This window comes from Poromitra crassiceps, assembly GCF_964638095.1.
Source record: "Poromitra crassiceps genome assembly, contig: HAP1_SCAFFOLD_76, whole genome shotgun sequence".
Lineage (NCBI taxonomy): Eukaryota > Metazoa > Chordata > Actinopteri > Beryciformes > Melamphaidae > Poromitra > Poromitra crassiceps.
In genome coordinates this window covers 1289359-1307277 of record NW_028152250.1, presented here as the reverse complement: position 1 = coordinate 1307277, position 17919 = coordinate 1289359, and the positions used below count along the sequence as shown (strand labels likewise).

The 17919-nt window shown below is 43.4% G+C and overlaps 1 protein-coding gene across 1 annotated transcript; it reads right to left on the bottom strand.

Annotated features, from left to right (window-relative positions):
- Positions 1–1708: 1708 nt before the first annotated feature.
- LOC310800792 (cell division cycle protein 20 homolog) lies at positions 1709–5322 on the bottom strand (the record flags this gene model as incomplete). The annotated part of the gene is made up of 10 exons (XM_083664713.1): positions 1709–1846; positions 2442–2559; positions 2685–2810; positions 3289–3508; positions 3642–3736; positions 3997–4196; positions 4499–4648; positions 4746–4842; positions 4932–5068; positions 5226–5322. Coding segments are annotated over 10 exons (1378 nt in total), but the record flags the coding sequence as incomplete, so codon positions are not given.
- Between the last annotated feature and the right edge of the window lie 12597 nt (positions 5323–17919).

Genomic DNA, 17919 nt, shown 5'->3' with positions numbered 1-17919 from the left:
GATACATGAAGAGAAGACTCAAGACTTGGGTTCTGGTGACTTGGGACTTGTGCTTTGATGACTCAAAAAGGTTTTTAAAGTCTTGACTTGAGATCTTGAGTCTGTGTGTAAAATGACTCAGATTGAAAGTAAGGAGATTTGTTCCAGCAGACCACTGGATTCAAATTCTGATTTCTGAATTTGTATGGAATGAGTGAAGTTGAAAGTGATTGTAGAAATCAAACTCATGATTTTCTTACCAAGTTTGTATCCTATTAAAACCATATTGCATTGAAAAGTCCTCGATATTTCGTTTTCTTTACAATATTAACTTGATTACTGGACTCTTGATTTGTTCTGGCTTGACTTGCTGGTCTAAAAGTATACTTGGGACTTGACTTTGTAATCTACATTTCGGCATAACTTAACACAATTAGCTCAGGAAGAAGAATGACTATTTTGATCATAGTTTCACTGAATTCTGGACAAAATCATATCTTGGACCAATGGGCTTCTTCTGTGACCCTAATGTGGACTGAACTGGGGGTCCTTGATATGAAAAAGGTGGAGAATCATTGCATTAGATTTTTCTTTTTTCTTTTTCAAAATTGCATTTTCACATCCCATCTTAGTTAAAACCATTTCACACACCCCTGTTATGTTAGGACGATAACACACGTGCATCTATCAGAACAGAAAGAAAACCAATCAAATCTATCAAATCTTATCAAATCAGATGGTTCACCAGGCTGGGGAATATTCAGCCATGTTGGAGTGGTGTGTTGTGTGTTGGGGGGGGGGGGGGGGAAGGCTGTTAAAGAAAACAGCTGTCGTAAAAGTGAAGAATCTGCGTTTTAGAGCAGCGAGGGAGCACATTTTTTGAGCCTGACCCAGACCTGAGAAGAGAGACGGGAGTGTAGAACTGTGGTTCTACTAAACTTTCTGCAAATCAACAATCTTAATATATTCACACTTTGGAGGGGTTCTATTTTCTTAAAAGTGCAGCATGTGTCGCATTTTTTAAACACCAACATCACTCTAGCTAATTGTGATCCCTTGGTATAACTACTGTAAAACAAATGAGACCCTGGTGGAGACAATATTATGGTCACTTCTATCTCACACCAGCCCAGGGTCAGAATCATTGACTGTACATATGTCAGTGGTCAGACTGTTTCTCAAAGTGAAGACTACATTTCCCATAAGCCTTGTTGCAAGAGGATGTTTGCTTCTTTGGTGTCTGTCTTTAAAGTTGTGCTTGATGTTACAGGTTGGCAGTGGCAGGGTGACATCACCTGGAATCAGAGATGGTAGTTTCTATACACTGTACCACATGTCAAGTGATCATGTGAATGATGTTTACAATGCATCACAGTCATGATAGGAAGGTTTCTAATGTTCTCAGGAGACGTTACAAAGGCTTTCAGAGCTCATAATGGTTTTTGCACCATCATTACATAACATATATTACCCTTGAATACCTTAACTAACACATTCACACAGAAGGTGTTAATGAAACACGCAAGGCAAGGTATGTAGAAACATTATTTTTTAATCTAAAAACACAAAAACAGATACATTAAAACAATCAGAAAAACATTTTAAAAAAGTGCAACATAACAAAAGTATTTACATGTGACTCCCCAGCAGGGAATGATAATCCGATAGACTATATATTATATAGTCTATCGGATTATCATCCCCCGCAGTATGCTGCTCGCCCTGTCACGTCCAGTCCTGTCTGTGGCCTTCTCTACAGGGTCCCTCACAAAGCTGTTCCACAGACGAAGAGTCTCATCAGCCCCAATCGTAGCACATGTGGAGTTGTCTGGGCTCAGAGTGGCATGAAGAACTCTGTCATCATGTCCTAAAAGAAGAGAAAGTGCATTTATTATCTTAGAACAGCAAAAGCATGAACAACAAGACTGCTTTGAAATGTTAGCTGGTGGTTCCCTTTTAAAAAGCCCCAAGTATGGGGCGTCCGGGTATTGTAGCGGTAGACTCCCTGCCCACCAACACGAGGGTCACAGGTTCATGCCCACGTGTTACCTCCGGCTTGGTCGGGTGTCCATACACGCACGATTGGCTGTGTCTGTGGGTGGGAAGCCGGATTGGCGGTATGTGTCCTGGTCACAGCGGAAGGGGACTGGAAGGGAACTGGTGGGAATAGCGTGAGAATCTGGGGGGAAAAAATGTCTGGGCGAGTATCAGACAAGTTTTAAGATTCTCCCCCCTTCTCTCCACATTGTACTTGGCCAATTTCCCCTGCTGTCCCGGTCATTGCTCCACCCCACCAGCCGCGTCTTTTCACACGACACAGAGTTTCACCAGCGTGTGAGAGGATCACGCTATTCCCCCAGTTCCCCTCCTGTTTGACTTCAAACCTGCAACCTTCGTGATGATAGGCAGGGAATCTACTGCTGCACCACCCGGACACACCGACTGTCGTGACAAGAACTTACCATTGAGCTCTGCAACTTTGGAGAGGGATGGGTACTTCCAGATAACAACATTGTTGCTGTTGAGTCCATGGGTAGAAAGCAGCTCCTTGTAGTTGGGCGCAAACACCAGGGAAGAGATCTGAAAGGCAAAGACATCACATGGCTTAAGTCACAAAATAAAAAAAGTACACAGTGAATCATCGACTGACGGTAACCATCAACATCATACGAAGGGACTGGATGGGCTGAAAGTTGCACGGTTACCTGGGACTGAGTGTCAAGTGAGCTGATGCAGGAGCCACTGTTCACATTCCAGACGCGGATGTGTCGGTCACTGGTCCCACCTCCAGAAGCAAGGATGTTCCGCTGCCATGGACACCAGGCCAAAGCCTAAGACAAGATGGCAAAATAAATGAATACGATTGTCAGAATTCACAGCATGATCTGATGTACAAGTCCCACTGCCAGGGTTTAGAACCAGAGGTGCCCAAATGCTTTCCTATGAAGGGCCACAAATTCATCTGGAAGGAGGGCAGCGGGGCCAAAAATTAATACTGACATTAAGTGAAAATGTGTTATATTTTTGTAGACTATTCTAATAAAAAAAAATAAAAAAAAAGTATTTTCTCTGTTTAACAGTAATTTCATCAGTTAGATTTAGAGTTGATGGATTCCTTAGGTCTTCTAGTTTCATCTTCTAAGTATCATCACTCTAGCTTTTTTTTTAAATGAGCCCGCCACAGCCTCTGAAAAACAATATTGTGTGTGTGTGTGTGTGTGTGTGTGTGTGTGTGTGTGTGTGTGTGTGAAAAATAGAGAGTAAAAACAACAATGTGGTTTGTTTGGTTGTCAGGGTGAAGCTCCTCACCTTGACGGCTCCTTGGTGCTGGTTCCAGCAGCGGAGCGACTGGTGGTGATTCACGCCGGGCCACACGTTCACCAGGTTGTCGGCGCCACCGCTGGCCAGGTACTTCCCGTCAGGAGACCACTGCAGACCGCACACCTCGTCAGTGTGACCCCTCAGCGTGGAGACGTGGTGGTCCGCCACCCTCACATCATGGTGGTGGATGAGTGCTGAGCTGGAGCCACTGAGGGAGAGTGTAAAAAAATATATATATATATATATATATTTAAACACATTTTGCCCCCCGAGCCCCTCGTTAACTTCCTACCCTGTAGCCAGTGACAGTTATAGACACAAGTGTCGGACAGAGACTGTACCTGGTCAGAACGTGTTCATTCCAAGATAAGCAACCAACTCTCCCCACGTGGCCGGCCATGTTGCGTAGACGCTTCCGGGTCTCCACATCCCACAACTGAGGGAAGGAAAATATAAGAACAATTGTTTTCTTAACCCATTGATACCTGATGCAGCATTTGCGTGTATATCCCTCATTTGTGTGCGTATCCCTTTAAGACGGCGAACCGCGTTAACTTAAAGGGATACACACACAAATGCTGCATCAGGTATCAATGGGTTAATGCAGGAATAAACCAAGTTTCCAGTACATTAGAGTGCACTCTGTAATGAAGCCAAGACTCAGTGGTGTGTGTGTGTGTGTGTTAGCCTGCTCACCTGAACTTTGCAGTCACTGGTGCCGATGGCCAGGTAGCGAGCCTCTTTGGCCCACGACACTGAAGTGATGTAGTCCTCTCCTTCACCATCCATCTTCATGAGCTCAGTGACGTCTCCCTGACTGTGATCCCACACGTAGACACTGTCACCGAGAGCCACAGCAAGAAGGTCGCGACTGCCCCAGTCAAGTAGACTCAGATCTGGGAGAAGTGGGACCAAATGAAAGCTTGTTAAGTACAAAAGGGCTCCCCCCCAACAACCCAATATGCAAACTTTATATTTATTTATTTTATTTATTTATAAATTTATAAAGATATGAAACTTGAGATATAAATCAATGAATGGCCTAATTATTAGACCATTAATTGACTCTAATACCCATGTCACCAGGCCAACAACTAAACCCAAAAACCCAAGAAATGCATGTACATTACTAGGAATAAATCACCACTCTTTGCCACCCGCCCAGTCATAGAAATATGAAGTTAGATGAGAAACTCACAGAAATCATTCCTGAGCTCAGGGCAATCAAGGATTCGGTCAGCAGCAGTTGATATGTGTCTGGTCTTCTTGACACAAGCTGGGGCCGTGGCTTGACTGGAGAGGACTTTCACATTGTTCCGCCGATAGCCTGTAAACTTGTCCTGATAGCCTGTAAATGAGAGGAAAACGAATTATACACCGTTCACTTTCCCTGCTCGGGTCGTCATACAGTTGCACGACAGCATCAGTAATGTAAAATGCTATACCTCCTGGATCAAACAGTGGCTTCCCTTCCAGGTTCAGGATCTTCGCCTCTTCAATGTCGAACCCATTGAGTGCGACAGACCAGGCTTTCCGGTTCTCCTGCAAAAGACACATAGCCTAGTCAATAACATGCCTATAAAATACAGGCCAGACATACTGTAAACTTTAAAGTATCAAAGCAAACTGACCAGTGCTCCCATAGGATCTTTTGTGTCGACAGGATCAGCCTCCTTTGTCAGAAGGAAGTTTGCCACCTCCATTTGTTTGGGATTTCTGGTGGGAATGAAGCGGTCGCCTCCAACATTGGAACAGGTGCGTTTTTTGCCTTTACATAGGAGAAGTATTTCATTGGTTAACAGTTTTCAGAAACTTTTACTAAAAGAGATCCAACACCACAATCTGTTTGACAAGTCTGCTGAAGACTAAACATTATACTGGAAGGCATCCATACAAATTATATTTCAATCATGTGAGCAAGTTACCTGGAGTTTTCCTCCGCGTTTTGGCAGGGGACAAAACATTTGGAGGCGTTGAGTCGCTGGCCTCCTTTCGCCACCTCGCCATGTTGGTGATCCTCATGTCGTTATGCAGCAGTCTGAAAGTAGCGTAAACGTTCGCTAGCATGAGAGACGAGGAGAGCAGTTAACGCTATTTAACATGTTCATTCACATTTAGCTCAAATGTAAACAGTAAACTGGTGGGCTTAACCAGTTGACTTAAGTTTCATTTCATGAAAAATAGCAGCAGTTACATTCGTTAGTTAACCGTAAGGTTCATTAGCTAACCATACTACTCAATGTCAAATTTGCTAAACTACATTATGCTACCGTTGTGTGAAGAATACATGGTCGTCCGTCCGCCTCGAATTGGAGCCGTCTCGCCGTCTGGCGGCGCCAGCGAGCCCTACATGCTAACGTTAACGTTAGCATAGCATGTAGCGTTCGTTAGCTCACAACTTACAGTAACATACTGTACAGATTTACTGATTACATTAATCCACTATTAAATGCAATGTTTTGTCTTTTAGCTTGTAGAATTCACTAACCTCTCTGAGAAGAAATGTGCTCCAAGTCGTTTGTCAGTAGTTTGTTGTTGATAGTATGATTACTCGCTCTCTCTCTCTCTCTCAATTTCCAACAAGTTATATCAAGAGTTTGTAATCATATGACGGGGAAGGCTTGCGCCAGCGTTTATATCTATTTTTTAAATGCCGAAAGCGGTGCGGTGATTGGTTACTGTAACAACGGCGAAAATGCATGTATGTGATTGGCGTAGAAAACCTCGTTGGTTCGCCTCCTCGGGACGGGCCATGGAGACGCGAAAAATGGGGTTGGGAAAAGTTGTATCGCCATCTAGTGGCAAGTTAAATCACAACAATAACATGGCATCATTCAGCAAGTAATCAGCAGCTACCACTGACTCCCATTCATTTTTCATAGCAGTTTCAGATTTGCCCGATTCAAACTAGCCTATCAAAAAATGTCAAAGAAGCATTACACAGTTGAATCCAAGAATAAAGGAGTCCAAAGTCTAAATTATAGCTGTATGGAGGCTTTAGAGTGCATAGTGTTTATGTAGGCCTACCTTTAAAATACTGATAATAATATGTAGGCTATAATGTGCATTTGATAGGCTAAATAAAATCAAAGACTTCTGACACTGAGTGTTTAACATTAGGCCTAGCCTGATCAATCAATCAATCAATCAGTCAGTTTTATTTTGAGTGCAAAATCACACCAAGGTGTCTAATTAATAATCAATTAAAAGAAAATTAACAGCGAATAATTAATAATAGCCTACAATGAACATAACAAAAAAAGTTAATGGTTGAATATAATGATGAATACAACTCGATCATAGGCTACTAGGTTTATAAAATGCTGGGCTTTAGTAGGTTCTTAATCATACAGGTCTTCATTAGATGTGATCTCAACAATGTTAATAATTAAAGGTGATAAGAGACTGATGATACATTTTGTTTCCATGCTGTAGGGCCAAGAGTCGTTGATCAAGTAGATCTACTTGATCCAGACTCGAGTCTGGCAAGCGAGAGACTATAGACCAAATCACCGTGACGTCACCATGTAAACAAATTTACTTCCGGGTACCACTTGGGGAAGGCGGCAGGTTTAAATGTGCGTGTTGTCAAATAAATGCTGTCAAACCCTCGTTGTTTTCGGCCGACTACTTTCAATTTAAATGGTTAAACGGTTGGTAAACATGCTTGTCCGACGTATCTAGCCTTTCTTCTGTGTTTGTTTTATGTAGTGTTAGCTAGCTAATAACGTTTGTTTGACTGTCAAACTCGCTGTTTTTTTACATTACAGACAGATAATTCATCTATAGACCAAATCAGCGGGATGTTTACATTTACTTCCGGGTACCCCTGAGGTCCACACATTATAATGGCGGTGGACGGCACAAACTGACGTGTTGAAGACAAAAACAGACAAAGAAGACAAAAATGGTTCGTCCGTGTTGTGTTGTTGTTTAATATCATTCATAACAACACTTTCACTAACGTTAGTGGAGACCAGACTAGCTAATTTACCTGTTGGACCAGACTAGAGTAGACTTGAAGCTAAATTAAATTGACGTGGCGTCAGTAGCTCTGTCTGTACCAGGCTCTTTCTCGCCGAGAAGAGCCTGGTGACGCGAGGTTACTCTGTCTGTAATGTAAAAAAACAGCGAGTTTGACAGTCAAACAAACGTTATTAGCTAGCTAACACTACATAAAACAAACACAGAAGAAAGGCTAGATACGTCGGACAAGCATGTTTACCAACCGTTTAACCATTTAAATTGAAAGTAGTCGGCCGAAAACAACGAGGGTTTGACAGCATTTATTTGACAACACGCACATTTAAACCTGCCGCCTTCCCCAAGTGGTACCCGGAAGTAAATTTGTTTACATGGTGACGTCACGGTGATTTGGTCTATTGAACTGATCCCTATAATAGAGGATGACTGATAAATCGAGCTGCTCCTCTGACCCAGCTGGAGAGATTACCGTAGCTCATGACTCGACTGATTTTCCTGGCATGGGCATGGGAAACATCCTGCCGTTCAGCTCCTGCAATGCAGCTATACAGACCGGAAGTTACGTTTGCCTTCAAAATAAAACTAACGTTCACCGCGTAAAAACATTGACCTCAATGTTAGAAAAAGGAGAAGGATTAGCTATGGTACACACAGAACACCAAAAGTGATAAATATTATAATGCTAATCGGACGTTTAGATTATACGTGAAATGAAGCTAAAATAAACGTCTTCTTTTTTGTTAAAGATAATTCCCATAAATACCGGTTTTATTTTGAAAGTTCTGATCGGAATTCTCATTATCAATCTCATTCGTTATTTCGGCTAACTTGACAGTAGTCTGACGTCCGCACAGGAAAGCTGGCAACTTTACAAGACAAAAACAAGGCGGGGAGTGGATTACTTTACGCTGTTTACTCATTGTACGTGTCCAAACAATAGTAGTTTATAGTGTAACGCTGGAGGACGGACTGGTGGGGGTATATGCCGGTGGGTCAACGGGGTGGGACGAGGGGGAAGCTTTTAGGTGTAACACCGTTCTGTTGTTGTTCCGGTAGAGTCTGAAAGGAGACACGTTACTGCACCGTCTGAGAGACGCGCTACAAGTAGCATGCAGGCTACCGAAACTGGCTGTTGTCTATGCAAGTTATCGGAGCACCTCCAACTCCCGGGTTACTCTGTGAGCTGCGGCAGGGAATAAATAACACTCACGTGAGGTAAAAGTGTAACTTGTCCGTCTCTGTCTATCTGCTAGCTTAGTTAGCCACACCGCAATGCTACAATATGATGGCAGGCTTTAGAGCAGCTCATGGGGTTTAAAAACCGTCGTTTTCGGAGAGAATGACGCAGGATTTCCGAGGAGCAGTCTTCAGTGGAGCGAAGTTTACATTGGCTCTGTGTTGACATAACAAGCAGCAGCCTACAGTAAAGACGACGCTGAGGCTAATCACAGTCACAAGATAGACTTCTGAGCAGAGCTTCGCTAACGCCTGGGCGACCGCTGCTTCTTCACAGGTACCGTCAGGCCTTCTTTTCTTATCTCTCTGTCTTATTACTCGTGTTAACGCCAATACCGCCGTCGTAGCTAACAACAACAACAACGGTTATTTTGTGAGTTTGTTTGACGGGTAACGTTGTCGTTTTGCTCTCACGAGAATAATACCGGTAGCTAGGGTAATAACGATTCAAGCTAACGATAGGCTTTGAAGCAGCTAACGTTACGTTGCTACGGTAGGAGGTTTTCATCAGCTGGTGTGGGTGACTTATTGCGGAAACTCGAATATTGTAACGTGAGTTACTAAAGTAACGTGTTGAGGTAACGTTACTTGTAATTCATTTGACCACTCTTACTTTAACTACTTGGGCATTACCATTTTATGCTCGGGGAATTTTTTTTTTTACTCCACTACCTTTGTTTGAAAACGTAGTTTAATAACGTTAGCTACTTTGCAGATTCAGATTAGAGTGCAAAATATATTCAACTAGCTAATCAGTTGTGATGCCTTCATCATAGATGACTGTAAGCTAATACAGTTAATGTTATGTGGAAAATCAGCCCACCTTCCATCTAAACATGAAATGCTTACACACGAATAAACCAATCATTATAATTCAATTATTATTCTGAAATCATTCTGCATCGTGAGCCTGCAGTTGCTTAAAGTACGTTTTGATGCCAATAACTTTTGTACGTTTACTTAGCATTTTGAATGCAAGACTTTTACTTGTGTAACAGAGGTATGTTTATACTGTGGTGTTTCTACTTTTACAAGATCGAAGAAGAAGAAGTACTTCTTCCACCACTGCCTACCACCTTGAAGTAGTAGTAGGTTTTCATCTGCTGTGGGTGCTGTCAGACACCGGTTACTTACAACAGAGGCACTATATTAATTAGGGATGCACGATATATCGGCAATCATATCGGTATCGGCCGATGTTGGTCATTTTTTAACATATCGGTCATATCGGTATCGGTCAGATGTTGCAATGTTAATATCGGTTATCATTATCAGCCAAATTCTTCACATTGATATGAAATAATGCAGTAAATCTATGATTTATGGGCTTTTTCAAAGGCTTTGCAAATAAAGAAATGCATAACTTTTTCAAATTCAGTGTTAACATGTGTTTTTCAGTATGTACAAAATGTGATGATCATAAAAATGTGGTTTTATACAAATCATATCGACATCGGTAAATATCGGTTATCGGCCATAACAGCAATGTTAATATCGGTTATCGGCATCGGCCAAAATTTTCATATCGGTGCATCCCTAATATTAATAGCACTTCTGCAGAATAAGAGCGGAACTAGTTGCTAAACTTCCCTCGAAGTAACTGCCTTCATCATTACTGTCCGCGGAGTTGGGGGCTTGTTTTGGTGACTGGGCCAGCTGTGGTCCGGAGGCTGTTTCACAAGAGGCGGGGGAGGCTGTTTCACAAGAACCCGCTGTCATTATTTTCATCAATACAGAGGAAAGACAACTAGTCTTTCCCTGCAGACAGTCGCTGTTGCTGAAGCCGCACGACCTTTTGGTGACAATGTTTAAATATTGGACGAGTTTGTATCAGAAATACACGTCTGAAATCATAGGTAACGTTACAGTAAGACTACTGTGTAGAGGCAAGTCCAGATGCTGCTTCACAAAATGCCCCCCCTTTTATTTTGTAAACAGAATTCAGAAGGATGGACAACTCCGGATACAGCACGGGGAGTTTCGACGGCCTTCATCACCCCAGTGACGATGACGACGATGAGATGGTGGACATTGCTGGAGCCACGCTGGACTTCTCCGGCACGGACGACGTCCCTCCCCTCAGCTCAGCCTCAGGTAAGCCGGCTGCGACCAGGTGTTCACTACGTGGATTTGCTTCATTCAAATATTGCGGTGGGCTTTTGGGATGAACGACTTTTGGGATGAACAGGTTCTCTTATCAAACCTGTGCAAACAAGTGAGTGTGAATGCTGTAACATTGTGAAAACCATTTTAGAATGATCCTACGACTAAAATGTCACAGAAAAACGATCCCAGTGCCTAGGAATATAACAGCATAGTGACAGCATAGGAGAAAACAACAACATATCATTTCCTTTAAGGTCATTGTAGCTTCAGTATTGAGTAGCACAGTTTTGTTGCACTACATTTGCATATTAAAACAAGCATAAAAAGGCTGTTTTGTAGGTTGACCGAATGTCTGCAGGTCCTTAACTCATTGAATGCCATGGACGTCCTTCGACGTCCAATTAAATAGTGACGTAGAATGCCACGGACGTCCTTCGACGTCCAATGCGTTTTTTGACGGTGGGACGTCGATCAAAGCCTTACGCAGCTCCTGTACAACTATAGTAGCTATTGGAGGTGTATAACCTATTTTACGGACTCATTAGGTGGCGACAGTGCTTGCTCGGTGCAGTCCAGATTAGAGACAGGTCCGAGAAACAGCCTAAAAGCCGTGGATCAAAGACAAACCGATGCATGCTCCCAGAGCCATTTGCTCTGTCGCGGGAGCTGACATTGGCTCCGAACAGGAGTCAATCCGCGCTCACAACTGAGCCCCTCTGTCCCTGTCTGTCTGTCTGTCTGTCTGTCTGTATAGTTTCTCCACCCGATTAGCAGCCAGGAAAGCAGCCCCTGACGCCAAACCATTCAGCAATCCGGGTTGGCTCTTCCCTGCTGTGGCGCTGAGAGCCGACAGCAGCACACAAACGCAGCACTCCGAAAATATAATGGTTGCGTGAGGCTGTGTGCAGTGTGGGGAGGAGTTTACGGGGGGAGGGGGGGAGGGGGGTGGTGCACGCAGGGCATCACACAACAACTACGTCACTACATCAGAAAATATTATCTTCAGACTCAGTGAATGTGCTTGAAATGCTGCATTTCACAAAAGGCGGATTATCTCAGCTAATAATTTGAAAAGCCTGAAAACGCTGAAAACAACCTATCTTCTCCGGCTCATAACTAAAGAACGGAAAATGGTATCAATAAACTTTTTTTTGCTGATGATACAATAGAGCCAGCTCGTTCTTGTGCGTGTTCGGTGTTTACATAGTAATATCACACAATATTCTGTGGGCCTCGAGAAATCACTGAAAACGCTCTGAAAACTCTGGCACTGGGAGCATCCGTTCTCCAAAAGTGGCTGGCACTGAATGAGTTAAAAAGTTGGATAAAGTACTAAGTTACCTAGATTTAAGGCATAAAAAAGTATTAAAATGCATTAAATGCAGTCATGCCGGTATTATCTTTTCACCATGCAATGGCAGGTTTCCTTTAAGCTGCATGTCTACTCTTAGCATAGAGAGAACAGGGTTAGGGGTTCAATAAATATTAGGGGTGTCACGATACACTCAGTTCACGATACGATACGTATCACGATACTGGGTTCACGATAACGATACGATACGATTTTAACAATATTTTTTTAAACTTGAATAATGACAATATATGACTGGAAAAGTAGTATTTTATTTGAAATGCACAAATACAAAACATGCTGTTGTGGGAAATTGTTATTACAATAACAACTAGAAAAAACATGAGATTGGAGATAAGGCTTATCTTGAAATAGAATGAGTTACACCGTCACTTAGATTTACTTTGAACTAAAAGGTTTCTCAGCAGTATAAATTCTCATTATGCATCTTCAGCTTTTCTTCAAACTCAAACAACAAGACTTTTCTTAATCTATTTTTTATGCATCTTCAGTTTTTCCTGTCAAGTAAACAGTTTTGCCAGAAACTCAATTGAATGGTTTCTCTCCTGTATAACTTCTCATGTGTCTCTTCAGAGACTTGTTCAACTGAACTACTTTCCACACATTGAACTTCAACAAACAAAGACGTTTCTTTGTCTATTTTTGATTTTTTTGATTTTTTTTTTTTTCACGATATGAGATTTCATCTCAACGATACATATCGTGACGTTTTACTATCGCGAAATTTCGTGGGACGATATATTGTGACACCCCTAATAAATATGCATCGTATCCGTTTTGCTAATCACAAATTAATTGGACTTCATATTAGGGATGGGGGAGAGTACTCGGGTACTCGAGTACTCGTTTGTAACGAGAGTACTCGAGTACCGTTTCCGCTGTCCGGGTACTCGCCCCACCCCCCTCCCCTATAAAAATGGCCGATCTAACGTTAACAGCGTCTGGCGAATCGCCAGCAACACAGACGTCCATGTATATTAACGCAATCTATATTCAGCAGATGTAAAATAAACAAGATTTGATTGCAGTTGTTTTCCGTTCATGGCCAATTTATATATAGATGTGCAAGCAAAGATGGTAACGTTAGATGTTTTTTACTCGGACGGACCACTTTGACTAACGGACCCCTGACAGTAACTTTGTTTACCATAGCCAAACGTTCCGTGTTTCACCACGGGCGGGGACCATCACTCGGATGTTGTTGGTGGTTTTTGCGGTTAACGTTAGCGAACATTATTACTGTTTGCAGTTATCATGTTTGCAGTTATCACTTTTTGGCAGAACACCAGAGTTTTTAATAAGTGGATTTACTTAACAGTGATCAAGAAGCAGTATGGAATGATTACCGACATGTATTGGGAATTACTTTTACTGAGGTAGGCTAACGGCTAACACCGGATCACCTTATCACAGTCAATCTGTAAAAACTAAAAAGTGCACCAGGCAGCGCTTTTTCCATGCAAAATTGGTAATGTGTGTGAAGTTGCTGTGAACAGCCCCATACAAAGCAGATCACCCCTGCTCTCATCACAGGCATTTGGCGAATGCTAATGGTAACTGCTTAACATAGCCAGGATCTTTCATGTGTGTGTGTCGTTCCCCCGGGGGGGGGGGGGGGGGGAGTACTCGAGTACTCTTTCATAACAGAAGGAGAGTACTCGAGTATTTAAATCCCTTACAATGCCCATCCCTACTTCATATCCATCAACAACTAATGACCAGTTACCACTTGTCATTTATAGTTTCAGAACTTTCAAAAGAAGTAGGCTGGTGGTTACGGCAGCCTTGTTTCTTATTTGATTATTTATTTTCAATTGGTCTTAAATTAAAAGGGTCCAGTGTGTCTATCTATTTGTTGTTTCTAGTGGAAAGGCCTGTTGCAGGCTAGGCGTTTGTGGCGTAGGCTAGTGGAAAGGCCTGTTGCAGGCTAGGCATTTGTGGCGTAGGCTAGTGGAAAGGCCTGTTGCAGGCTAGGCGTTTGTGGCGTAGGCTAGTGGAAAGGCCTGTTGCAGGCTAGGCGTTTGTGGCGTAGGCTAGTGGAAAGGCCTGTTGCAGGCTAGGCGTTTGTGGCGTAGGCTAGTGGAAAGGCCTGTTGCAGGCTAGGCGTATGTGGCGTAGGCTAGTGGAAAGGCCTGTTGCAGGCTAGGCGTTTGTGGCGTAGGCTAGTGGAAAGGCCTGTTGCAGGCTAGGCGTTTGTGGCGTAGGCTAGTGGAAAGGCCTGTTGCAGGCTAGGCGTTTGTGGCGTAGGCTAATTGCTAAATATGAGAAATGGAGTAGGAAGGAAAGGATGGCTCGCTGCATTGGTGGAACTTGAGTTCATTCATTTCAGAGTCCAATGCGTGTCCGTTGGTTGTCCAAGGTAGTTCTCTACTGATAAGATATATCTCCACTATTGCAGGGCTGTGTGTGTGTGTGCGTGTGCTTGTGTGCTTGTGTGCTTGTGTGCGTGTGCATGCGTCAATGAATTGCTTGCAGTCACACATCTTTGAATCATCAGTTACTCCACTCACTTTCTTGCTGTCTCTCTCGCTCTCTTTGTTTCTCTCTCTCTCTGTCACACACACTGGGGGAACATACTGTCACGTGTGTCAAACCGATTTAAACTATTTTGTCATGGTCTGACATCAAATCAGGAACTTATTACACTGTGACATACTGTCAAAACAACCATTGAAAGTGAGTACCGTAAATTCCGGACTATAAGGCGCACCGGTGTATAAGCCGCACCTGCAAAGTTGACTGTTTTTTACATATATAAGCCGCACCGGACTATAAGCCGCGGGTGTTTTGATGTTTAATTACCATATGTAAGGGTTCGTGCACAGAGGGGATTGTCGGGAAAGAGATGGCTGTTTGGGGAAGCTCCCATTTATTAACATTTCAACAAAACAAGTTGCATATTTGCATAATGTATTCAAGTGTTACCATTTAGTGCAATAGTAGCTACAGAACATGTACCGGTACTGTGCTGTGTAAATTTAGGGGTCCTTGGCATGAAAAAGGTTGAAAACCACTGATCTACATTATAGCCTACAGTAGTACCATAACAAAAAACAAAGCTTACAGCGCTTGACGAGGCAATATCAATGGCTAAATTAAATGTGTTTTTTTTAAAGTGCAAAATAAAGTGCCTGTAACACGACAGTAAGCGCGTAAGCCTAAAGTTGCAGTAACACGGCTGCTTAAAATATACGGTAATCAGCCTACCAGAAAAGTCATTAATCCTCGTCTTCATCTTTTAGGCTAAGGTGCAGTACACGGCTGTAACCAGAAAAGTCAAGTCATTAATCCTCATCTTCGTCTTCTTCCTGCGTACTAAAACCACCAAAGTCCTCATCTTCAGTGTCGGAAACGAACAGGCTCAGGGTGGCTTCGTCAGCCACTCTCCTCTCTCCTTCGTTGTCGCTCTCAAAACCAACAAACTCCTCTTCATCACTGTCGGAATCGAACAGCCTCTGAAGGCCCTCAGCTGTGGCGGCGTCCTCCTCTTCATCATGCAGCAGTCCAGCCTTTCGGAACCCGTTGGTGATCGTGGATGTTTTGACACTCCTCCACGCTGTCAGGATCCACTGGCAAACTTGAGCCTTCAGTCGGATCTGAACGGCACCTCGGCCGTCTGCTCTCTGTGTCAACACCCTGATGCCAAGGTTACGTGCTGCTGCTCGATTTCCTTCTTTCCTTCTTCTTCTCGCCGCCATCGTCGTAACACAGCCAGTTCTCCATCTTTTGAAGCATGATGTTAGATTACAACGAGCTAGTTGTGTGGCTTAGCCTTCCAAAATGTTGCCGTTAGTTTTTTAGAATGTAATACATAGAATTGGGAATGTTACATTCAATTTCATTCAGACTGTCTTTCAGGCTCAATCGCTGCCATTTTCCCCCCGGAGCGAGGTAGGGTGAGAGGAGGGAGGGTGTTTTACTGTAGTGGCTGAGAGAGAGTAGTGGCACAGTGCTCCAATCAGGTCGCGAGGCACATTTTTTGCAACATCATCCAATCAGGGTCTCGCTCTCGTAATGTCTGTCTTGCTCTCGTTCTGCCTCATACCAACATCCATAGATTTTGGAGGTTCCCGAGTGGCCGTTTGCTGAAAAAATCCATAGATAAGCCGCACCGTTATATAAGCCGCAGGGGCCAAAAAGGCCAAAAAACGGGAAAAAAGCCGCGGCTTATAGTCCGGAATTTACGGTAGTACTAGCATTATAGAGTAGCATTTGTATGAGTAGCCTGGTTAAGTTCCTCTTATGTGACTTCTGTACCAGAGCTGCGCGGTTCCTGCTGATGTCATCGTAATGTCAAACTCCTATTGGCCGGAGTTTTCAGTAGAGAAAAAAGGTTTTGCAGTCACTAGAGACGAGCTGCGTCTGACCGCTTTGTGCTTGTGTCATCATGATGTAATCCATATTTTCTTATTCCAGTGAACTGCTGGACTTAGAGTATACAGACTTACAGTATATACTGTATGTAGAGTGATATGTCGTTTACTACTTATTGTATGTTCTGCACTTGAAGAGAGCCATTTTCCATGTCAAAATGAATTGTGTTGTGACATATCTCCTGGCACCAAGACCACTTCCTTCCTGCATATTTGCTGTACTTGTTGTACTACCCACTTTAAGAATTCACATGTTGGGGCGTCTGGGTAGTGTAGCGGTAAAATAACTTGCCTACTACAGCGGAGACGCGGGTTCAATTCCCGACAGCGGTACCTCCGGCGTTCCTATAGACACAATTGGCCGTGGGAAGCCGGTGGGATATGAGTCCTGGTCGCTGCACGAGTGCCTCCTCTGGTCGGGTGGGCGGGCGCTTGTTCCGGGGGGGGAGGAGAACTGGGGGGAATAGCATGATCCTGCCGTGCGCTACATCTTGCCTGGTGAAACTCCTCCATCATCCTTTCTGTAACAGGGACTGGTTTGGAACAGGGCTACTGTCTTTCATGACGTCACACCCTGGTGGTTGCTGCTGGTATTGTCATTTTGATGCATCTCTCTTTCCTCATCTACGGTACATGTAAACAGAAAAAGACCTCCTCCACCGAAGCCTAATACAACAACAACAGAACATTTCCCCATACGCCTTTTCAGTCTCCTAAAACACCACAAAGTCTACATTATTTCTTCTGCCAATAACCACGACTGTCCTGGATACTCCTGATGTCACAAGCCTCACCAAGACGGATCTGCCTGGGTTCCTGAGAAGACATGAGCATACTTCAACTGCATTAAAAGCAGACTGAACAAGATGTAAATGGCAAAGGAAGGAGCAGTCACTCACGCCCGCCCAGTCACCATGACATCACTTAAGTGCATCCTCTTTCCTGATACGATCAAAACAACATCCAAGACAAAACATGATAGAATGACCTCCAGGTCCGTTCAGTACATGAACAAATATATGACTAAAAGATGACTTGGCTTTCCTACAACAGAGCGCTGCCACATGTTAATGAGCTGGTGATGTCACTGTGATGTCATCACCCTGAGTTTGGTCTTTTGCACTCGTCTAAACAGAGAGATAAGACTCTTTCCAGGAGGGGGAAGGCCAGGACATTTTTATCTGAACGGATATTGCTGCTGACGACTGAAAACCATTGACTGTATTTCCGCTGTCGGCTTTTCAGGAACAAAGAAACACAGGCTTGTCTTTATTTACAACCCTGTATTTTTTTATTATGTATGTATTATTAATATTATTATTATTAGGCCGGTGCTTGCACTGGCCTATAGGACCATGTGTGTCCCAATCGCTTCACACACGGCTTCATACACGACTCCTGGCACCCTTTCATCAAGATGGGCTTTTACTTTGAAATTTGTTTTATTTGACGAATGTCCGGTTTCGGACTTTCTGTCTGCCCTGATCTGATCGTTCAGCTTGACAGAGTCGCTCACGGCCGCAGAGGGTCCATGTTAACGTTACACGC